This window comes from Asterias rubens, chromosome 10 (genome assembly GCF_902459465.1).
Source record: "Asterias rubens chromosome 10, eAstRub1.3, whole genome shotgun sequence".
Lineage (NCBI taxonomy): Eukaryota > Metazoa > Echinodermata > Asteroidea > Forcipulatida > Asteriidae > Asterias > Asterias rubens.
Genome location: NC_047071.1, coordinates 20,423,679 through 20,448,398, shown reverse-complemented (window position 1 = coordinate 20,448,398; position 24,720 = coordinate 20,423,679). Strand labels below are relative to the sequence as shown.

At 36.6% G+C, this 24,720-nt stretch overlaps 2 protein-coding genes across 4 annotated transcripts in view; both read left to right on the top strand.

Annotated features, from left to right (window-relative positions):
• Positions 1 to 5,372, top strand: part of LOC117296045 (cilia- and flagella-associated protein 53-like) — a 6,654-nt gene extending 1,282 nt beyond the window's left edge. The window contains exons 3-7 of the mRNA XM_033778906.1: positions 1,062 to 1,235; positions 1,529 to 1,832; positions 2,245 to 2,463; positions 2,895 to 3,111; positions 3,525 to 5,372. Of these exons, the coding sequence (XP_033634797.1) occupies positions 1,062 to 1,235; positions 1,529 to 1,832; positions 2,245 to 2,463; positions 2,895 to 3,111; positions 3,525 to 3,874 (1,264 nt within the window). The 3' untranslated portion in view covers positions 3,875 to 5,372. The remainder of the gene's footprint in view (positions 1 to 1,061; positions 1,236 to 1,528; positions 1,833 to 2,244; positions 2,464 to 2,894; positions 3,112 to 3,524) is intronic.
• Positions 5,373 to 6,075: 703 nt separating this feature from the next.
• LOC117295324 (phospholipid-transporting ATPase ID-like) overlaps positions 6,076 to 24,720 on the top strand; it is a 52,164-nt gene continuing 33,519 nt past the window's right edge. The window contains exons 1-8 of one of the 3 annotated variants that reach the window (XM_033777900.1): positions 6,076 to 6,207; positions 12,040 to 12,158; positions 14,030 to 14,062; positions 17,098 to 17,156; positions 18,811 to 18,924; positions 19,462 to 19,560; positions 20,283 to 20,344; positions 22,819 to 22,962. In XM_033777900.1, coding sequence (XP_033633791.1) covers positions 12,140 to 12,158; positions 14,030 to 14,062; positions 17,098 to 17,156; positions 18,811 to 18,924; positions 19,462 to 19,560; positions 20,283 to 20,344; positions 22,819 to 22,962 — 530 coding nt within the window. In that variant the 5' untranslated portion in view covers positions 6,076 to 6,207; positions 12,040 to 12,139. Of the gene's footprint in view, positions 6,208 to 6,375; positions 6,415 to 12,039; positions 12,159 to 14,029; positions 14,063 to 17,097; positions 17,157 to 18,810; positions 18,925 to 19,461; positions 19,561 to 20,282; positions 20,345 to 22,818; positions 22,963 to 24,720 lie in introns of those variants that run through there. The other 2 variants (XM_033777901.1, XM_033777902.1) reach the window with 2 other exon arrangements.

Below are 24,720 nucleotides of genomic sequence, written 5' to 3'. Positions count from 1 at the left end.
ATGACTGGTGTAGAACCATACAAATAGAACCCGGAGAACGCGAGTGTCTCAGTGTGTGTTTCATTGTGAGACCATTTTTATGGATGCACCTACATCATTTTTTTTATGCGTGTATGGCAAAGTACAGTGACGTCATCATTGACCAATGAACACACTAGAAACAGTCTATGTGCGCTCACATCTTGCGATTTTACTATACACGCACATGATGCTCATTTTGCCATACATGCGTGTCACGCGATGATCATTTTGCCATACTCTCGTATCGCGCAGTATCGATAAGCCGAGTCTACAAACGACACAGAGGGTGGCCGAGCTCAGCATTATCCGGGCTCTATTTTTAAATGTAGAACACACTTGGTCTAATAAGGCCAATGGTTTCGTTAGATAAATATACACTGGCAGACTAAATGCATGCAATAAAATTGACACACTGTAGTGTTCACACATCAAACTTCATAACTGTTCTCCATGGTTTTGCTCTATGCTCACATTTTATTAACATCAATTGTGACTAGTGAAACTTCACTTAGTTAAAAACATGATTAAGGTACATCTGGCAGACAAAAGCTGGTTCTATTGACAAGCATTGAAGCATGACATTAGATGTTCTGGTTAGAGGCAAACTAACATTTCCTTTGGAGTTCAATTGCCCAATTTGTTCAAACAGTGTTCAGGCAGCCCAAACTGGAAGCATACAATAATGTGGTCTGTACTAAGAATCATTTGATTGAAATGGTTAGCAAGTTTGCTTAATCTCTTCCTTTAATTAAACCAGCAACTACAGAGGAGAGAGACTTTGTTTCATAAATTTCTTAAGCTTATCTGGTGCTACGGTATTATTTCAAATGTTTTTAACAAACATAAACAAAAATTCATATGCCTTCCTTGGTTTTATTGCAAAATTAATGTTTTTATGTAGGTTTACACCATCATTGGACTTGACTCGTTTTGTTGTTGATTTTAACTTTTAGGTATAGTTTTTAGGAAATGATGTGATGTTAACTTGTTGGGGATTTTTATGATGTTATAGCAAAGTAAAATCATTTTCCCTTACTCAGACTACGTGACATGTTGGCTGCTGAAGAGGCCAAATACCTTGAAGAGATGGAAGCTAGCCAAGAAACAATGCTGGAGCGTCAAGCAAAGATGCGGGAGCGGGCCAAGTTTCTTAAAGAAAAAAGAGAAAAAGAACGGCTTGAGGTTGTGGCTGAGAAACTGGACCAAAGATGGAGGTAATGCTATTTTTAAATACTTCATATAAAACCAAAAATGAAATACATCCCAAAGTGATGTCTTTTTCAATGTACAGTTGTAATGTGGCAAAGATACTTCTCTGAACTATCACTATAAATTTGAATTCTGATGTAAGTAGTACCTTCAATTGAAAATGGTATACAACACCATCACAACAGTACTTCAAAGATATTCTAAGGTACAAGTGGTCACAAATAATGCAACATTAACAAAAACAACAAGGTATTTTCAAATTGAGACTTATTGGAGACTTATTTGTTTTCCCATGAAGAGAGGAATGCGAGGAGCTTCGATCTACTCTGTCACGTCGCCACATGGATGAGGTGTGCCTGGAGAGAAGTGACCAGCTACGTATCAAGGCTGAGATTGATGAGCAAAACAAAGTACATGAGCAAATGTATGCAGACCTGTGGCACCAAGACATGTTGGCCAAGGCAGCCAGGGAAGAGAAAGAGGCACAGGAGAGACATGCAAGGAATCGAGAGACACTCGACACACTTCAGAAACAGAAAGCTGCCCTTGAGGCTAAGAGGCTGGAGGCTAAAAGACTCAAAGAAGAAGAAGGGAGACTGCTGGTAGGTCACTCACTTAATGTCCAACAAAATATGTTCATAGTTTATCTCAATATTGTTTATTTATTCCAAACTGGAGACAAATTTCATGAAGGCACTGAAACCTAATCAAAGAAGACATGTTTAAAGTTTTGCTCCTAAATCCTCAATTGTGGCAGGATGGTTTTGAGATAGAGATGTATTTTTAATATTTTTGTAACAAAACTTAATTGCAACATTTAGTTAGTCATGAGGTTTTTGTTCCATTTGGAATGATTTCCCCCTCCCAGAAGCGAAAAGCTAAAATCCTTTGTTTGTGAGTTGGTATTTAGTCACACAGATGGAGTTCTGAAGATATAGGGAAGCACTGTGTACTTTGGTAAAGATGACATATATTTTATTTAAATAAAAAATTGACAACAATTTTTGTTGACAGAAAGAGGAAAGGGAGCTCCGTAAAATGGAGGAACAGCGTGCGTACCAAGAGAAGCTAGCCAAGCAGGAGCAGGCCAGAGAAGACATTGCTATGAACATCCGCCTCAAGACCAGGAGGAAAGCTAAAGAGATGCAAGAGGAGTTAGCCCTTGACATGAACATCCTTGAGAAGCTTTTGAGTGACTCAAGGAATGAAGCACAGGAGATTGCTCAGAGGAAGGTCAGTTATTTTTACAAATAAAGCTGTCTATTTAGTTAACCATTGGGCCACTGGGCCACCCAAAGCACTACACTGTAAAATGGGAAGAATGAAATACTCACCAGTTTAGGTTTGGATAACACAAATTATTATTTAAATATGACAGTACGCAATGCTCAATCAACGGGTATGCAATTGCTCAGCAACTTGTGTTTGTAAAAAAAAAAAATTACAAATAAAAGTAGATAGTCATTGACAAAAAGCTCACGTCTTTTTGAGAACATCGCTCTCAATATTGGAAAATTTTATGCTTTCTCTCTGCATTTATTGTTATTATTATTATTATTTTTTGGCTTCATAATGACTATAATTGTGCCAAGTTTTGCCTGGCATATGGTTCTTGAGAACACCTGTATACAACTTCCAGCCATTCTGGTTTCTTTAAATTATAGAAAGAGCTGCGGGAGGAGGACCAACGCTACCGTGCATACCTCAAGCAGCAAGCATGTGATGATGAGGAACATGACAGGGAAATTGATGAGCTTGTCAATGCAGAGGTTAAGAGACAGTGGCAGAAGAGACTTGATGAGTGGGCAAGGCAGAGAGAGGCCAGAAAGAGACTCATGGACAACGTTCTGGCTGTACGTCGACAACAAGTGGAAGAGAAATGTAAGTTGTTAACCACTATCATTTTCATCCAGGTCAGCAATCAGCAACTTCTTCTGGGGTCTTGGGTGTGTCTTACTTTTAAGGAAAATACAGTTTCTAAAAATCACAAGTACAAATGATTTTTCAGCTGAATAACTGACGGAGTTTTAGGACAAGAGCTAACTAGTCCTTTTGGAAAAACAGCAATTAACATTAACTTGAGCGTTTTATCCAACTGATAAGTGAAATTGGATAAATGTACATGTATTCAAATGGTACAAGGGTGGAAACCGCATTGGTATGGTTATTGTGAAAAGCGCAATATAAAAATTTGTTATTATGAAGTTGTTATTATTAAATGAGAGCACAGACAAATGAGAGTTTCCTCAATATCTACCTTTCTTATGTGTACCTTTATTTTTGTCCTTCATCAGTGGCACGCAATGCCAAGGCTCAAGTTGAGCTCGAGAAGGAGCGAGAGCTGATGCAGGCAGCCATGGACGAGCACAACCGCCTTGAGGAAGAAAAACTTGCCAGCATTCGCAGGGAGAATCTAGCATACCAAGACAACCTCCTTGGCCAGATAGATTACACTAGAAGACAGAAGGAGGTCGGGCAAGATGAAGAGCACAGGGAGTATCTCAAAGGGATGGAGGCTGAGGCCGAGTACCAAGCCAAGTTGAAGGAGGCCCTCGCCAGGCCGATCATTGACAAGATGCACCCTATGAGGAGGGCTCACATGGCCAAGAGAGCTAGTGGGATGTCACAGGCTGATCTTCTATGAGTGAATGATGAAGTAGCGATTCCAAGAAAAGGAGGTGGGGTGTAACTGCTGGGCATGGACCTCTTTAAAGACTTTGTTTTCAAATCAGTTTTTGTTTTTACTTTCTTTAAACTGCTTCCTTTTTTGTAAACTTTATCAAATCAATAATTGTTAAAACGCATCAATAACTTTTTCCAGTTACCCCCTGTACTTCCATGATTTTTCAGGTTTATTGGACAGTTTTTTTCCCTTATGACAGAGTGACTGATTGTAAAAAAAAATTAAACCTAATAAAACAAGATTCATTTTTATTTCTTTGATGTGAGGAGCTTCAGATATTAAGAAGGACGCTGTCTATATTACACGGGATTGACAAGGAATATTGTTTAACTTGAGTCTGCAAGCTTGCTGATTCAAAACATGGGTTCCTACCATAACAATTCTTTTTGTATGAAATATTTCCCTTAGATATGTACCTAAAGAAACCAGTATCTGAAAACCCCCAAAAGGAAACAAATGCAATCAGGTGATTTAGTTTATTGTTACAACCAACATTGAGGACATGTCAATGTGTTATGATGTGTATACTATGATGAAAATTGTGTATGGTTTGTGAACTCTATTTTATCTTGGCTCGCACAACAGGTTATGCCAACATTCACAGGTTTGTCATTGCATGTACATGTACATGTATATGGTTGATCACATTAAACATTAGCTTTGTCTGCAACCATTTTATTAGCTGACCAATCCTATATTACCTTTAAGGATGAAGACACTATCAGGACCAGTTAACAAACTCGAGCACTGATACAGCTGCTTGAAAGCAAATTACTTCACAACATTTTTCTGCCAAGCAAAACTAGGCGAGATACAGTTACATTTTGCTCTTTTGAAACTGTGTTTTAGCCCGTAATTGTTCTGGTAAGCATCATTTTGTTGTGCTTAGCAACTTGTTATGCTCAAGCAGCTCTATGACATTGGGCTATGATTTTTGCAGAAGTTACTTCTTCTAAATGCAGATTTGGTAAAATTTTAAAACATTTGATTACCTCAGAGATATGGTTTGTAAATCTTCTGAACCTGTGCCTTACTAGCTGGTTGTTTTTGAAGAAAAATACAAATTCAAGGTAGAAAACAAAGGTTTGTTGCTTTTAGTTTATTTGTTGAAGTTGTATTTTGTAAATTTGTAAATATTTATTGGTGCTAAACCAAAACCTGTGTATCGATATTGTACATAATTTGATTGCACAAAAATTCAGCCAGGGATTGTCTTCGCGTAGTAATAATATTTGATAAGAATGAAACTTTTGTATTACAACTTTGTTTTGAACGCCGTCCATAAAAAATTAAAGAATTGTACAGTATGATTATTAATGAAACATTTGGTTTTAAAATTCTTCATATTTTATTCCATCCAGGATATCCAATCCTTTTGTCTCTTTGTAAACATTGTAAATACATTGGTGCATTCATTATTTAGCTTGTTCGGTATTAATAAAAAAGACAATTATTTGCAGACTTGATACAGGCTTGTTCAATTACTAGTGTGTTTTATATTAAAGCACTGAGAAGTGTCTGTGGGGTGGTTTTGGTGTTGGAGGGGATGGCTGGGGGGGTGTGTGTGTGTGTGTGTGGGGGGGGGGGGGGTTACGGATTAAAAAGCAGAGGATTGGTTTTTATGAGTGCAGTTTACAGTGTGTGGGCTGAGGCAGAACCAACAACCGGCTTTGAAAAAATATGGTTTGTTAGAGTATAACGTAAAGATATGACCATATAGAGCAATTAAAGGGCATTAATTGTGGGTGCATGCTGCAGCTTTCGTGGACCAATTTTAAAACATTCACATAATAGTTTGATACTTGATCTATCTTTACACTTTATCGCTATTAATAAGCTGAAGTTTCATTGCGTATAGTAGTGCATATTTTTGTAATGATGAATTGCCATAAATAACTTTTAATTACACACCTATAGCTGCACAAAGGAAAAATAGTTTAAGATGCCTGTTCCCCCATGTTTCTCTGTTTATTGATACAGCTGTAAACAGCAACAACATAAATCGAACAAAACTACAATCAATATTTTACAGTGTCGGTAAATTCACCCCTCACGGCCAACGGCTCATCCCCCTTAACAACAATACACAAAGAATGACCAACAAGCTTTATTATTAAAATTTATCTCATGCATTATGCATTTCCTGATTCAAGATGGCCGTACGTGTGGGTGTAATCACTCGAGTAAACCTGGCATGATTGGGTGTGTTGTTTATTGTTCCTGCTGGTTGTGATCGCGAGTGCAGACTGGTGTTTTCTCTGTAATAGATGGTGGTCGGCAAGCAATTTAGCACGGTAAGTTGATAAAATATGAATAGATGAGAAACGAAGTTTTTAAATGTAAAGTTCCGATGATATAATCGATTCCTGTGCAGCCCTGGCCCTTGTAGCGGCTCGATAGCACACCGGCCGCCGCGCGCCCCGGCCGTCCCGTCTAGTCATCCATAGATCAGAGGGACCATAGATGACTGGTGTTTTCTGCTCCTTGCTCTACAGTGTGTGGTACGTGTGGTTTAATGCGGAAATGATTTATCCTTCACTTTTCATGGGCGAGGTCTGGGAGGATGGATCAAAATTAAAATACTTATTTATAATAATACTATCCTGGTGTCATGTGTTTTCAGTAGGATAACAGGAAAATTGTTCACAATCAAAAACTGAACGTTTTTTTTCCAAATCATCTATCCAATTTTTTAACAATAACACTTACACTTCATGGTGTGTTGACATTTTTAAAGTTTAACCTTTCATTGGTTGGTATTTTATTGAACATTCACAAGCTAGTAATTTAGTATGGCGTGCAAAATAAATAAAAAATATTTTTCAATTACGTACTACTTAACAAATTTAATTACATTTTTGTCCTAAGGCATTATGGCTACTATATTAGAATCCAGACATATCGTAAGGCATGAAAGTAATAATACAAATAATAATAAATAATTGCATTTATATAGCGCATAATATGAATTAAACATCTCTATGCGCTTTACAAAACAACAAATTACAGTTACAACAGAAATATAAACATAAATAACAGAATGAATACACATACAAAATTTGGAATTAAATCATTACCCCTATGTAAGGGGGAATAAACAAGACAAAATTAGTTCTTAAATAGTTGGGTTTTTAGTAGTTTCTTCAAAGTGTCCAGGGTTGGTGCAGCACGGATGTTGGATGGGAGTTGATTCCACAGGGTTGGTGCTGAGAATGAGATACTGAAGGCGCGTTGACCATAGTGTTGTGTGTGTGCTCAATTGGGACTTGAAGAAGTTTCTGGGACTGGGATCGTAGGGAGCGGGATGGGGCGTATGGGTGGAGGAGTGCAGAGATATACTGTGGTGCCATGCCGTGGAGTGCTTTGAAGGTTAGGAGTAGTACTTTGAATTGTGTCCGCTTGTCTATGGGAAGCCAGTGTAGATTGGATAGTATGGATGTGATGGAGGTCCGGGAAGTAGCTCGTTCAGTTATTCTTGCTGCGATGTAAAACACCCCACCTCCCTTGAAGCACACACACTTCATAACAATCCGTTTTCCCCCATTTCAGACCAGTAATGTTTGGTTTCAGGAGATTTATAAGAAACCAATCTATGATATTTTCTCTCTAATGTAGACTTAATATTTATTACGCTTATCGGAATTTATTACAGTATGCAGTTAATCAAAACAATTTTTTATTTTTTTCATTTTCACTTAATTTAAAAAAAATTTTCCCCATTCATAGAATCCCAAATGGTAACCACCTCACATGTCCATCTAGTGACTAAAGCAGAATGAAGCTCAATCTAGCAGATAGTAATTTTGTTTTGAACTTTCGAGGTTGGATGCTGTTTCTTTGACACATTTGAATGTTGGCATAATAATGCACTTAGTGATTTGTACCAAAAATCAATAATTTTATAAATGTTTGAGCATAACCAACGACAGGAAACTTTATTCTCAGCATAATTAAGCTTGAAGAAAATACAGACCGTGAGTAATCTGCATAGCTTCTGTCACCGGTGCACTGCACAACCTCGCGGTAAACGGGAATCAAAGTTGGGGTTCGAAAATATATGAGGGTCGATAACGTATGACGCTACGATAGGCCTACATGTAGTTAAGTGTCAACTGACTTAATACTATATTATTATTAATACTATAGTTGTGTCAACCTTATAATTCCTCCAATGTGTCAACTGACTGAGATTCGTGATCTTCAAAAAGTGTTTGAATTGCGGTCTTTATTTCTAATTATAAACAAGCATGAAATAATCAATTTGTGATGGGGGTATGCCGTAAACAACAAATCTATAAATTAGTTTGACTTACTTAGGAATCTTTACGTGTGTGAAGTTGTTTCAAAATGTTTTGTTGCACTCATGAGGGGGAGGGGGGGGGGGCTGTGTGTGTGTGTGTTTATCATGGGGTAGAATATCAACCACATCCATCCATGGAGCAAATAAGTTGAGATAACATTACAACTACATGTACATGTAGGAGCAAATTCAGTATGGAATGGAAGACTTGTCGCCCACACCATGGAGGTCTATCTCTCTACCTAAAAATGTCTGTGCGGAGATACAAGGACCATCAAAGACAGCAGGTTCTCATAATATAATGAGAATAGAGTCTAGACACTAACACAGTACACTATGCGTCCTACCAATACCATGGAGGAATAAGAACCTCAATGGTCCCATCTTGGAGGTACCTCCATGGTCCTACCCACTTGATTGCCCAGTACTAATACACTGGGGCATGGACTCCTTTAAAAACATTGACAGTTGTAAGTGGAGACAGTGTAGGTAGTGCACAGTGTAGTACAAGCTTTCCAGCAGTGAGCAGAATGTGTACAACCTGGTCGTTACACATTCTGCTCAATACACATTCTGCTCACATAATGCACAACAGTACACTATTCTATTAACTGTACACTGTTAATGGCACTGTACACCTTTGGTAATTACTCAAAGTATAATTACCATAAAAACTTAGTTGGTATTGGCATGGACGTACGAGCAACAGAGAGCTGTTGATAGTACAAAACATTGTGAGAGGTAATTTCTTGTTCAGATAAAAAGACTTCTGGCCGGAAGCTTTTTATTCCTATCTGAAAGCACACTAATTTGGCAAGGGTGTTTTTTTCTTCATCATTTTCAATACTTTTTCAAAACTTCAATACCCACAATTGAGCCCAAATTTTCACAGGCTTGAAGATTTTATGCGTAATGTTGGGATCAGCCAAGTGAGAATAATGGTCTTTGACAATTACCAAATGTGTTCAGCCGTTAAACAGCTACCTGAGTGGAATGTTTTCAACAGAAATGGTATTTTTACTTGTTTAATGCACTTGTTCACCATTTTAATGTAATTTTGATATGTGTACACTTCTGAACTTTTCGTAATTATCAAGTAAAAAATCAGGCCCCTACCTAAAGGTTTTTTGAAAAACTAAAAACACTTCTGCCGTTGAGAACGGGCGTCAAAGGACAATGCCGCTGACATCATTTGTGGGAGTTTGCTTTGTTATACATCCACGCTGCAACAAAGCGGCTTTATCTACTTAAATGACGTTTTGAGAGTGATTACGTAACGGGGCTTTTCGCAAATCTCGCAGAAAAGCTCTGGACAAGGGCATACAAAATGATTGTTTTTTTACACAATTGAAACCTATCTATAATCATATGACTCGATTTCCTTGTTCATCGAAAACATTTTAAGTGGAATTCAGCAAAGTTCACGACTTGACATTTTCGTTCAAGCAGGTTTTTAAACCATGTATGATTTGAGGCATTGCATTGTGAGGTTATCAGTAATTTATTTTGCGGTAACACCAAGTGGAAGTGTCGTGGCCGAGCGGTTAAGAGCACCGAATTCAAACTCCTGGTGTTTCTGATCAGCAGAGTGTGGGTTCGAATCCCCAGCCGTGACACTTGTGTCCTAAAAGCAAGACACTTAACCATTGCTTTGTCCTTCGGATGGGACGTTAAGCCGTTGGTCCCATGTGTTATGTAACACATGTAAAAGAACCCAGTGCACTTATCGAAAAGAGAATGGGTTCGCCCCGGTGTTACTGGTCCGATCGGCAGCAATTACATGGTGCTATCAGAAGTAGGTCTCATATTTCAAACATAGTCCCACAATCTGGCAGGAAATGTATGTTACTGCGCCAGGAGCGTCACTGGGTGACAAACATGTGCGTTTTATAAGAAGCCACAATTATTATTGTTATTATTATCATCTACTTGCCAGGTAAAGTTTGTTCTTTACAAACTGTTTGTTGTTCGGATTTAAATAGCATGTAAAATGTATTTATAACCAGATGGTATCTATTTTAATTTTTAAAAAATACCATCTGGTTACTATATATATGTTTCCATTGCAGAAGTGAGATGAAAATTATTGTTGTTACTTGTTTTAAATTTCTCAAAAACTACAGCACCTCAGCAAGTAACATTCTTTAAACCATGTAAGTTTAATGTACATTTAAGGCCTATCAGATGACATTTTTATATAGAGTGAATTGTTACTTTACGATGTATTTGAATAAATTTGGACAAAATTCTAACTACATGTTAATGTATTGTATGCACACTGTCAAGCTGTGTACACTAAACACTTCATAAGTTATTCGTTTTAACTCTGTTTTATTCATCAACTCCATTGTATTAGTGCCTGCATATTGTGAAATGTGCAATTAATGCAGGCATGACTGTTGAGATGATTGATTATTGAAAAGTTACTTTCAATGTTTAGTCTACAGTAATGGAAGGTTGTATTGCCTACAGGTATGAACTTGTCTACATAATGTACAGTCCTCTTAATTTAGTGCAAGTATAGGCCTACACATTTTAATTTAATCCTACTGCAACATCTGTTCATATTTTGATCACAATCACATTCACACTAAGCCCCACACTTTGTCTTGAACAGTAATGATCCTGATAATTACATTGTGGAGGATGATCCTGATGATCTATAGGCCTGGTACATGTACATTGTGGAGGTCATTATACAATTGTTGCACGTTGTGACGGGGTCCATGGCGTTTTGTTTACTCGAGGGGGTAAATGGCACCCAAGGCGAAGCCGAGGGTGCCATTTACTTTTGAGGGTGTACAAAACCCATGGACCCCAGTCGCAGCGTGCAACAATTGTTTTGTTATACCTTTGTATAATTGTTATTCCTCTTCTCGAAGTTCTGTTGTCATCTTCAAACATTATTACGACGGACTATTCATTGTTAAATTAGCAGACGATCAAGAAACAATTCCCTCGTACCCGTGGTTGTTTCGTACACAGCGCTTGAAATCGACCAATGCCGGGAACGATCAAGGTGATGTACACCGGTGATAATACACACTTTTCATGTTACCCGGCCCCCGTCGAGCCATGTAACATGCATATTTGTTGCACGGTAGTGATTGGTTCTCGACCAATCAAACTTCACAATTTGTATAGAGGTATAACAAGCAGGCTTGATTTTCATTGTAAATTGACTGCTGAATGCTGAGGTTTAGTAACATGGAGCTTCTTGGCTTGGTGTACAATATTTTTTTTTAAAGACTTAATTTGTCAGTATTTTGACACTAAAAAACCCTAACAGTCAAAATTCCTTCTACCTGTACATGTAACAATATATCCAGTGGCAGTTAGCAACTCTGCAATTGTGCTAAAATGGGATGCTCTGCACCAGGATCTCACAAATTGTGTACAAATTCTACATCATGTACATGATGTATTCACATCTAAGCATTTCGTTCTTGCTGCTGTAATGCTGTGGTCTAAGCAAGCTGATGCGGTGTAATGTACCGGTACAGTTATTTTGAGCAAAAGTGACATCATTAGTGCTGAGTGCTATTTGCCAAAATGAAGGATACAGAAAGATAGGCCTCCCCTGGGTCGGGCATTCCAATCTTATCCAATTCTAAACAGTTCGATGCCTACACTGTACACAATCACAGGAGAAAATCAGATTTAGGCAACATTTTAGCTATAAACTGCCTCGTCTGTAGTATTAAGTTTTCAAAAGTTTTGGTAGAAGTTTGGTTTGGTAGAAGACATTTAAAAACAATTCCTTTCGGCAATACTTTTTGATTGTTTTCTTGACTTTTCTGTTCAACTTTTGTTTTCTTTTCTCCAGCACATATAGATACCCGAGCCACCAGTGGATAATAAGCTGATTGTGCAGGTGTGGAGTTGATTGTGTGTGTGGATGGTGTGGATACACCAAATAGTCAACAATGGGAGGAGGGCCTCCAGGTAACTACATGTATATTGCATTTCGAAATGATTGACGTTTAGATACCTTACTTTAAGAAAAAAAGATTGTTCGAAAGTCAGATTACATTATACAATGAAAAGTTGGCTTTTGACTGTCACCCAAAAACAGATAGAGAGATCTTGAAAAAGTAGGGGACTGCCAATATTACAGCTATAGACAGCTCCTGTGGAAGAGCACTTGTTAATCCAGGTCCCAGATCCCGTTCAAATCCCATACTGGCATTCTTGTAAATTTGTCTTTGTTGATCCCCAATTCAAATAGAATTCAACCAGCTTCCCTTGTGGTTTATTACTTGATACATGATGTACAGTGTGTAAGTATACATGAACTGTACTGGATTTAACTTTTCTTTTTTTCATGTAAGTTGTAACACCATTTATTGAAATTTTTGCAAATTTGTGAGCCAAACTGTTCACAAAGTTTTAACTCGAGCAGGAGGGAGGGTTATGGTCTGCTTTGATCAGGGGGGTAACACAGCAGTTACTTACATTGATATTATCTCTTTTATTTATTAGGTGACATGATATTGATAATCATTTACTAAAATAGTAACAAGATTGCTGGTATTCTGATAATAATACACCACTGAAAGTACACACACTGTAAACAATTGGTGACATCAAAGGTACATGTAGTGACAAAGTAAACAATGGCAATATCAAAATGTGCAAAATCTGTGGGTTTTTTTTTCAAAGTAATTTGTATGAACTGCAAGTTCCTGGTTATTCATTCATTGATGGAGACAATATTTTGGGTAAGTTTTATGGTCTAAGATAACCTTCACTTCAATTGTTGCCATAGTGTCAAAACCATGACAGATGAGTACATTTCCAATGCTTTCATATATATGATAAAATACTTTGCAGGATCAAAATCAACTATCCAACCAATCCAATACAAATTGGGTAAATAATAATAATGGGGCTTTTCCCAAAACCACGACTTTGGCTCGCCTCAGCTTCCCACAGGGTTGTGTTTTTCGCGATTGTAACCAATGAATGCTTCGGTTTGCCAATTATTGTTCAACTGGCCCATGATCGAAAGATTGATTGGTTGCACTGAAAATACAGAGAGCTAAAACCTATATAGCTGCTGTTTTGAAATTGGCTATACTGAAGTACAAAGTTATAATGTAATATAATGATGTTCAAACCATCATGGTCATACCTGTAAAAAACAATTCTTTGGTTGCATTTAAAACTTACCAAAAATATTCCACTCTCACATTTCACATCAAATTTTGGGTCAAACAACCATGTGACGACAAAATTTGCTTCCCATTGGCAGGAAGTATGATTCCGGTCAATCGAGAGCTCATTCTCTGTCATGGTAAGGGGTGGCCATTAATTCAGTTAATAGTTTCATCAAGTTACATGTAAATTACAGTTCTTGTTTAAAGAAATGTATTATAAATAAATAAAATCCTAACAATAAAACACTTCATTTTGTGCAAATAAAATGTTGTCTTTGCTCTAAAACCACAAATTATTTAAAAAGTTATCTATTCAGTTTCCCTTTATACTTGATATTTGAAATTGTGCACCAAACAGACATGTTGAGTATAGAGCAACATAGTGGGCTTCCCCCTACATGTGTGCATGCCCTTGTCTTTTCTAAATAGGCCTAATGTATCACTTTTCTTTTAAATAGTTTGGGTTGCACCCCACAATGTCAAACGCCCCACAGTTTCTACCATAAATCACACTACAGTTGTGGCATTAATGTGATGCATGTACCAATCTTATATCTGAGCATGGTGAGTAACCATCGCAAGTGGATTATTTTGATGATCTAAGGCACCCTTTAAGTAGAAAGCAGTCAGACATTTGATATTCCTTCTACTGCACAGCCTTACGAATGTTCAACAGGATACCTGAAGAAGGTGATGTACAATTTTGTTTCAAGCTACATGTACAAAGTTTGTTGTCATTCAAATGCAGATGTCAACAAAATTGTCTTGCATATTTTACTTTCACCCTATGTATGTAAACTGCACATTATTTTCATTCACACAGCACCGACATTGATAGTTAAGAACACTTTAGATGACATGGTCTTCAATGGATATTAGCTACATGTATCATGGCTGCATTCATTTGAAATACATTACACTGACATAACAAATCATTACATATTTACATTCTGATATTGCTCATGATTTGTTTCCCCACTAGGCAAGGCACTTTTTAGTTCTTGAATTTTGATCTTGATGGAGAGGCCCTTTTTCTGTATTATCATAGAGATGCCTGTGAGGGTAATCTTTAATTTATACTGGAAAGTTTGAAGTTAAAGGTGGCAGGGCTGCATGTCACAGCATTTTTTTCTCTTCTTCTTCTTCTTTTACTTGTGAAGCTCATTACCTTAAACAACCCTGGTTAACAGAACTCCAATGAGTGGAAACTAATTGCCTCAATTATTTCATGGGGCATGCAGCAGGGAAATGGTGGAATGGCGGCAAATTGTCTATGTTGCCTCTTCTTGAATTTCCAAGGCCTGCCAACGGTATCATATGTATTGATCTTGGAAGCATACTGCAAACGATGTGTGAGACAGTCAATTTAATTTCCCTCGTACATGTATGTCATACTGTGTTTCTCTGCAGTTACATGTAGCTGGTCATCAATTACATCATAGAGGTCAAACAAAGGTTAAATATATAAACAGCTCTCTGTTGGAAAGAAATGTCCTTAGTTTGGTTGCATGCTCAAAACAACATTGTACATCTCCTTATAAGACAATGTAAGACAGAAGCAACTTTAAGGTCATTTGAAACCAACAGCTACATAATAAAACATTAATTTTGTTGTGTAATTTAACTGCTTCAATGCATAGTGCTGATCAAGTACACTTGCACTTTTTTGATTTATTTTTAATGATTTTTACAACTTTTATTTTGAAGAAGCTCCACAAGTATTAGTTGTTTCTTGTGCCTTGCATTGTGCACATTTGTACGTTGCTGCTAAACAATACAGTACTACATAAAGCTAGAGCTTCATTGTACATGGTGTCTCAAAAAAATTGTACACTTTTAAAATACCTGCCGAATGAGAAATATATGATTCTTGGGGAAAGATTTTTGGTATGAATAGCTTATTAACTCAACTTTTCAAAAAGTCTGAAAATAATTCATGCTTGGGTGAACACTGCTTTCTTTTGTATAGGGTATGGAAATTAGGTTAATAATAATAATAATAATAATAATAACCGTATTTATAACGCGCCTTTTGCCAAAGGATACAAAGCGCCAGGTATTATTACTGCAAGGAGTGGGGGCGATTTTTGAGATAATATAAGACCTAATCCTTAAGCACAATGTAATGGTTTACAAGGTGCTGTGGCGCAATATGCTGCCAATCCAGCCAGGAACACCGGGGCGAACCCCTTCTCTTTTCGACAAGTGCACTGGGTTCTTTTACATGCGTTTAAACAACACATGGGACCAACGGCTTTACGTCCCATCCGAAGGACGAAGCAATGGTAATGTGTCTTGCTTAAGGACACAGGTGTCACGGCTGGGGATTCGAACCCACACTCTGCTGATCAGAAACACCAGAGTTTGAATTCGGTGCTCTTAACCGCTCGGCCACGACACTATAATAATAATAATAATAATAATAATAATAATAATAATAATAATAATAATAATAATAATAATAATAATAATAATAATAATAATAATAATAATAAAGACTTGTAATGCGCACATATCCACCCTGCTGGGTGTTCAAGGCGCAGTAAAACTAAAAACAAAAACAAAGACAAAGAAAAACAGACACAACAAAATTAGTCCTTGAAAACCTGTGACATAAGATAAGTTTTACGAAGAGATTTGAATTTTGTGGTACAAAGACAAGATCTTAGATTAAGTGGTAGAGAGTTCCAGATGCGTGGCACAGCTGAAGAGAAAGACCTGTCACCCCATGAGTGACGAGACTTGGGTTCAATGAGGAGAAGCATGGAACTTGATCGAAGATTCCTTGATGGAGTGTAAACTTGAAGCAGTTCAGAAATGTAGTGGGGAGCCTTGCCATTAAGAGCTTTGTGGACAATGAGCATCAGCTTGAAGATGATTCGTTGAGAGTTAGGGAGCCAGTGTAGTTGTTTCAGAATGGGGGTGATAGAACAGGATTTTCTAGTAGTGTCACAATGCGGGCCGCAGTATTTTGGAGGCGTTGAAGTCGGGAAATCTGGTTGTTAGGAAGACTGTAGAGAAGAGCATTGCCGCTGTCAAGACGAGAAGTAACAAATGCATGAATGACCTTTTCAGTGGCACTTTTGTCCTAGTACTTGCGAATCTTACATGTACCTATATTCCTGATGTGATATGATGACAGACGAACAATGTCGTTGCGCAAGAATTAGCCTTAAAATTTTGAAAGTGTACAATGTCAGGTTGCTAGTCATATTAAAAGTCAGGGTTCAGTTTAGGCCTAAATGCTTATAGGAAACACTACAGTAAAAAAGGTTTTGGGGTCCACTTTGATGAAATAATGAACCTTTGCACATATTGTAAGGTGCTCATTACTGAACTGTCATGCCAGACATTTTCAATTTCATTGAATGGTGTAATTCATACCTCATACGAGAGGCATTCTTCATTTTTAATAAAGACTTTTCATATTGACATCCTGTACATTTATATTACATGTACACTGTACAATACATTGTTTAACTTCATTGGTACTGTCTGACTGTATAAATGGAGAGGGTGCAGGGATCAATGGTGGAGAAGAGAATGGGATGGGTCATGTTTTTTAAATGACATGAGAATGGAGAATTGAATCAGAGGATTTTGATTTCAAACCTCCCGTTCAGAGACTAAATGTTCACTTTTCCTTTAGGTTTTAATTTTCCAAACTGAAGAGCACTGGAATATTAACTCTTAATTTTTCTTTTTAATACTTGTTTTTGGCACAGAAACGGAGCGCCACCTGAAGGCAAATAATCGAGAGTTTAATTCCCAGTTCCGATATGCGGTAAGTATGAGCATAGTATGAGAATGCCAAGGATAATCTAGTAACCTTTGCTGATGGTTTACAATGCACCAGTAGGCCACTACTACTAGAGCCTGTTTACATGGTTTTTATGCTTCCAATGGAATTTAAGGGCCCAATTTCATAGAGCTGCTTCTGTAGAAGTGTCGTGGCCTAGCGGTTAAGAGCACTGAATTCAAACTCTGGATATTCTAATCAGCAGAGTGTGTGGGTTCGAATACCCCAGCCGTGACACTTGTGTCCTTTATAAATAAGCAAGACACTTCACCTTTGCTTCGTCCTTCGGATGGGTCGTTAAGCCGTTGTCCCATGTGTTGTGTACTGCATGTAAAATAACCCACTGCAATTTTAAAAAAAAAAGGGTTTGCCCCGGTGTTCCTGGCAGTTGCTGCTGAATGCCCTGTAGCACCTTGTAAACCCTTATAAGGTGCTACATGTTTGGGTTTCATAATTCATCACATTAATAACCTACATGTATCTTTCTGAAAGTTTATATTATCTCTGAATTCTTGGGATTTGTTTGTACACTGACTATGCACACATAAAGAAATAATGACAAAAACAGCAATAAAGTACATGCTAAGGCCTACGTTCTAGTTAGTTTCTGTCAACAACACTTTGCAAAAGGCCTGTCTGAAAGTGGATTTTATTTATAATGTTCGAAGTACCTGACATTTTAATTGACTCTACAATTCTACATGTATATTCAGCACTGTGTGTTAATACACTTTATGAAAACCATAGAGAGTGAACTGCAGATGAGTAAATTTGTTTGCCAGAGGTGACTGTAGGTCTAGACTTGAAGCAGTCCTTTCACACTGATTGATGCTTGTTGTACATAGGCTTTGACTGTACAATGTAGGTCTAGACTTGAAGCAGTCCTTTCACACTGATTGATGCTTGTTATACATAGGCTATGACTGTACAATGTAGGTCTAGACTTGAAGCAGTCCTTTCACACTGATTAATATCAATTGTTGATATTTAGGGTCTATATGCCCTCAGACAGATTAAAAGTTTCCATTCACAGCAAATATGGTACCCAAGTTTTAGCTATTTCCTTACTGATAAATGGAATAATTATTTGAATATGTTCTGACTTTTACAGAATAGTCTCACAATGTTTACTGCACAGTAGTTGACCTTGTTGAAATAGTCATTATGTGCACAAGTTGACCTCGTTGACAGATTCTTCAGGCATGACCTGCATTATATATAATTCTGTCCATTTTTTAAATGTTATTGCCCTTAAATGATACCTTGTGTTTGCAATGTGGAACCATTTGTAAACGTGCCCTCGCTGCATGCAATTGCATGCCCTTAGAAAAGAAAAAACCTGTAGATGGCATACAAAATTTAAAATTGGTAAGCTTGCATAAAAACTTGCTGGTAAGTTGGTAATTGGTCTCAACATTTTGACTGGGATGCTATAGTCATCATCAGGAGACTGAAGAATGCCAATAAGGAGAGATACAGTCCTATTATAGGGGTTCAGAAGTTTTAGTGTAGAGTACATTCAATGTTTTAGGAAACTCAATACTTTCAACAAGAATGATGTGCACCAAGCTATAATTAATTTTTACATGACACATTTTTATTTGATTGATTTGTTTCACTTCTCTTTTGTTGTTGATAGAATAACTACATCAAGACATCTAAATACAACGTTCTCACTTTTGTGCCTGTCAACTTGTTTGAGCAGTTTCTACGAATTGCCAACTTCTACTTCTTAGTGCTCTTCATCTTGCAGGTATGCAACTTGGGAAATATTTCTGTGATGGCCAAATAGGTTGATACATGTATTACAAGCCTCATTGCACATTGTCGTTATACAAAAAAATAAACCACACAAAGCAGTCTGAGTGAAACAGTCTGAGTTTTTCGTTACAACTGTTCAATTAATAGTGTGTACTGTATAGTTTCAGAGTACAGGTTTTTTTTTGCAGTATTTACTCTAATAACTAAATAATCACAACAGCTCACTTGATATAAGAAGCACTGTAGCTTTTGATAGTGTATTTAGCATGTTTAGAAACAATTCCATTCAAATGAATGTGGTTTTAGAGGGGGGAATTCAACAACATTTCAATCTGTGAAACCTTCTCATAACCGCCAAATTATTTAAAAAATATACCACCATTAAAATTTAATATTCACAGGTTGGTTTCATTAATTATCTACTTTAAATTCTTTACAACAATCAAATAGTTCCAAAAAGCCAAAGTATACCTTGCCCTTAAATCAAGAACGTAAATCCCCAATGTTACATTTTTTTTTTGTATTTTAGTTGATTCCAGCTATCTCTTCATTGAACCCTGTAACTACTGGTTTACCTCTAGTCTTTGTTTTGGCTGTCACGCTTATCAAAGATGGAGTGGATGATTATGTGAGTAATCTGTGCAGGATTTTCAAAATCGAACTCTGAAAATTAAATAAAATAAAATTACTGAATTGATGACACAGAAATAAAAGCAATTAGAAAAAGCAGAGTATTTAATGTTGAAAGAGAATAAGCCATTTATAAATTATTTGTGGTCAACTCATTGGAAATACATAAAGGTGTAAAATTGTTTACTTAAAAGCGAGACAAAAATAATAAAGTTAAAAGAAGTTCAATATTTAAATATCCTGCTCAACTGGCTTTCACCACAAAATTTTAAACTTCCCAAACCATTGGATTTGCTGATTTAATATTTCAGGTGATTAATGCTTATTTTTCTAATCTATTCTCTTGTAGTATTTTATTTTGTAGCTTTGAGCAATAAATAATATTGTGCTAATGACTTTTTAACTAACTTTGTTTTGAGGCTGTTTTGTGGCACTGCTAATAAGCTTTATAAGTTTCTTTTTATTCTTATCATTTTTTGAAAATACCAGCTCTAAAAACAAAAGAAACATCGGCACCCAATACTAGCCTGGAAGGTAGTACATGTGTACAACGTACATGTACTTTGTGGAATTCTGTTGTTTCAGTGTTTAAGGAGGGTTGAAATGATGACAATTGCAAATCATGACTTATCATAGATTCAAGTATTTTTCATGAAGTATATGATTTGGAAGTGATGTTTATGAAATATTTCTTCTGTTTTCTCTTTTATAAATAAAAAGCAACGCCACCGCAGTGACAGCTTGGTTAACAATAGACAGACAGACATCCTGGTGGAAAATAAGTAAGTTTGTAATTTGTGGTAAGAACATTTTTGTAAATGAAAATATACATTTTCTTGTGAAATATGTGTCCTTTCTGATGGGTCACATTTTATGGTAAATATTGATGTACATGTAGTATACAGCCTTATAGGATGATATCTTTAAAGAATTTGTATTTTTGTCTTAGTATGCATTTCTAGCTAGTTTATTTTGTAATTAAGTTAGACAAGAAAGATATTATTAGAGCGTGATTTGAAACTGCGACGGATTACTGTGCCAGCGCTCCACCAACTGAGCTATCTAGCCCTGTCGTTGGTTTAATACATGTATCCAACCTTCTATTTTGTGTTTGTGATATGAGAGTAAATTGGATGCAAATTTAACATCTATTATATCGTTGCGGTACCCGCTGCCAAAACATAGGATTCGAACTGCCTCTAGCTGCCGGGTAACCTCGGTAGTCTAGTTGGTAAGACACTGCTCTAGAATTGCAAGGGTCGTGGGTTCGAATCCCACCCGAGTAACATGCCTGTGATATTTTTTCACAGGACTCGGGAAAGTACTGAGTATACAGTGCTAACACACATCGGTGTATGGGTAAAAACCAAAAATTAAGATATGAAAGTAGCTTTACAATTTGCCTTGAACTGATACAAAGTTTTAACCAGCTCCAGGAAAACTGCCCAAGAACAGATTGATTTGTTGACCAAGGGTATTGGAGAACAGGATGATTTTCCTTACTGATCACAATCTACCTTAGTCTAGAGTGAAGTTGTGACAAGCCACTTCCTCAATTGGCTTCCATCCTTATCCTCAGAGTGGCTCGGTGTAAATTGAAGTACTTCCCCCTGTCCATTCACAAGTGACACCTTCAATCATGCTTGCAATGGCAGAGAGCAAGATCATGAAGTTTGCAGGTTCTCAGTGCACTTGTGGTCCCCCCTTTTCCCCACTACCAGTAACTAAATTACCAATTAGAATTGAGATGAGACCGGAAGATTAAAAAAAATTATTAATCGTCAAGTTTAATATAAAAAATGTTTATCGTCATGATATAATATATATAAAAAAAAAAAAAATTAAAAAAAATTAGTAGTTCTTGAGTTTAATTTGAATATTTGAAGTGTTCTACTTTTGTTTTGGAGTGGGAGACAAAGTCAAATTTGGGTATGTTTTGTGTAACATTTATTGATCTTTTATAGAACCGTCAGATCATTCATATGTACATGTACATGTATTGTAAAACGAGTTATGATTTTTTGTTAATATAGTTTTTTTTGCAATGTAACAGCCCTTTGTTTTAGATCTTCTTGGTTTTACCAACCTTGGTTGCATATTTTACGAGTGGTCTTCACTGCAAAAACACACAGTAATACATCAATCCTGTCAATAATCAATAGTGTCACCATGGTCACTGATGAATCAATTAAACTAACAAAAACAAAAATAAAAATTCCTCTTATAAAAATAGTGGGATTTTAAATGTCAAGACAAGACACTTAATATATTGTGATATACACAAAATACAGAAACAAAAGGAACGTTCATTCAATGATGATCCTTTAAAAGTCTGAAGTGCAATCTTGTATCTGATGTTATGATCAAAAGTGTCTTAGATGAAAAATGCGTATAAAGTGATAAATCATAATCCACCACTGAGAAGGAATGTTTCTCTTTGACAAACAATTTCTTTGGAGACCACTCTTGATCAGTAAACTCACTTTACCACATTAACCATGCTTATGAAGAGCTTCAACATATACAAAAGTTGTTTCATGAGTTCCATACAAACTGCACTAAAAACCTTATAGTCCTGAGCCTATGAAATAAGATAGGCCAAGTTAAAGAGTTTACTATTCTATTATTCTAAAAGTATATTTTCATTTCCATGTGAAGATTTTGCTAGATATAATATATTTGTCGTATTTCCTACAGTTTTATAGCCTTGCATTCAGAACGGAAGGGTGTTAAAGGAAGTTCATTGGGAAAATAAACAAGCTGATTTTATTTTTACATACCTAATTTCATAAACTACATGAGCCAAAAGCCGATTACTTGTACATGTACAGATGTACACGTATGAAAATTCGGCACTTTTCTATTGATTTAAATTTTGCTCAAAATAAAAGAAATAACTGGCTGATATAGTTGCAAGAAATATTTACAGATGTAATAATGGTAGACTGGTGCCCTGTCTTCACTCGCGAGAAAAAAGACAGATTTGGTTCTAAAACCCAATGGTTTCATTGGATAGCCATGCAATAATGCATTACAGACTGACGTGGCCGTGTCATGTGTGCACTTGTGATGTTTACAGGTCACTAGGTGGCAGCAGACTTACATACCAAGGATAAATCCATGGTTCTTGTGCACATGCTCGGAATTATGTACAAGTATTGAGTGGCAATTTATGAGGTATTTCCTGTGCTTCTATTATTTCAAAGTTCAGTGTTAACCATTATTTATGGACATTTATGTTGGTCTTTCCCCTCAGCCTGAACTCCACACGATGGCAAGACGTACAGGTTGGCGACATCATCAGGAAGGAGAACAATGAATTCATCGCTGCAGACATCTTGATCCTGTCCTCAAGTGAACCCCACAGCTTGGCTTACATTGAGACGGCAGAGTTAGATGGGTAGGTCTCATGAAAAGTCAACATCATTTTACTTGAATAAAAGAAACAAAAACTCAACAAAAATCTTAAAATACATGTAGGTGGTGTGTCATGGCTGACACTTAACCATAACTGCTTTTCTTCTGAGTGGGCTGAGACAGTAATGTGTTGGATTAACCTCTTAGCACTTATATAAGCAGCTTGGAGTTGAATGCTACCAAGAGAGTTGAGAAAGTTAGAGGAAAGTATGCCTGATGAACAGGGATAAGAATGTTGTAAAGAGTCCTACTAGGATACATAACTGTATAAGAACTGGCATTCAGCGGGGGCTGAGACAGTAATGTGTTGGATTAACCCCTTAATAGCACTATATAGGCAGCTTAGAGTTTAATGCTACCAAGAGAGTTAAGAAAGTTAGAGGAAAGAATGCCTGATTCTGAACCAGGATAAGAATGTTGTAAAGCGCCCTACTAGGATACATGTACTGTTACATAAGAACTGGCATTCAGGTTTTATTATGTAATCATCCAACATGAGTAGATTAAAATAAAAAAAAGCTGTTTGCAACCAACAACAAATTTAACGCAAGTCCTTGCTTACATGTAGGTGGTAATACACAAAGGCAGGTGCCCTTTAAAAAAGGGTGTTATTTAAATGTTACTTTTTTTATTTTTTATTTTTTATTTTTTTATTTTTTTATATAAATAAGAACCCTTTTTACCACTTGGAAATTACCTTGCTGCTTTGAGAACGCAAAATAAACAAGAATAGTACATATACTAATAGGTACACGCTTGACAAGCCAGACATGAAGGGATTTTTACACGCAAGTTGATTATTTTCTGGAGGCTCTCTTCCAAAAAGTGGTTAGAATTACAAGGTAATTACATGCTCTGCTTCTATGCGGATGGTTCTGATCATTCTAGATGGAAGACCCATCTGGCTATCAGTCACTGAAATCTCATGTGGCTTGTGTTTCCTGTACATACGTTTAATCAATTGTAGGCCTATAATTAATACACACAAAGTTGGTGCAAATATCCTTTAAAATCCTTACAAAAAGGTAGTTATCATGGTCAGGGTGTACCAAAAGCGGTACAGGTCTGGGAAGTTGTGATGGCCACATCTTTTACCAATAAGCTTTTAAAACAGAAAACTCTGCTTTGTTTTGTTTACAGAACTACAAAACTGGGCTCTTGACAAAACTATGGATAACAAATACTATCTCGTTTAAACTTTCTGAGCAAAAATTTGAAATTGAAATTACATGTAACATGTAGGCCTACAATGTATGTAGGTGAGTTGAAGTACAGGAATTTTTATTTTCCAAATAGCAATTTGGTCGTTTGTAGTTTTCCTAGGTTTCTCCAAATTCCCATGTGTCATTGATGGAGAACTGGGAGGTAATCATGTTAATTTAAGTGTAGTTTCACGCATGAGTTGAATTTGAGACCTTTTTTACATGCTGAGTCCTTTATAGTCATCCTTTCCTTGTAATTTGGGCTGTTGTCAAGGGGAGGTAATGTTTTATCAATCTCCTTTATACAGGTATATGGTGTGGTCGGGTGTCCCTATTGAGAATTAATTTGAGCTGGGTGAATAAATTACTTTTTGTTCTTGTTCAGCCGTATTATATTTTATGAAGGGCATTTCCCTTAAAGAGGATTGGTGATGCACTCATTTTTTTTCAGTTGTATTTTTCAGCATGTGTAAATTGTTTAGTTAATATTCTGTCTTTGAAAATGTTGCGTGGACTAATTTTTAAAATGTTTTCCAATC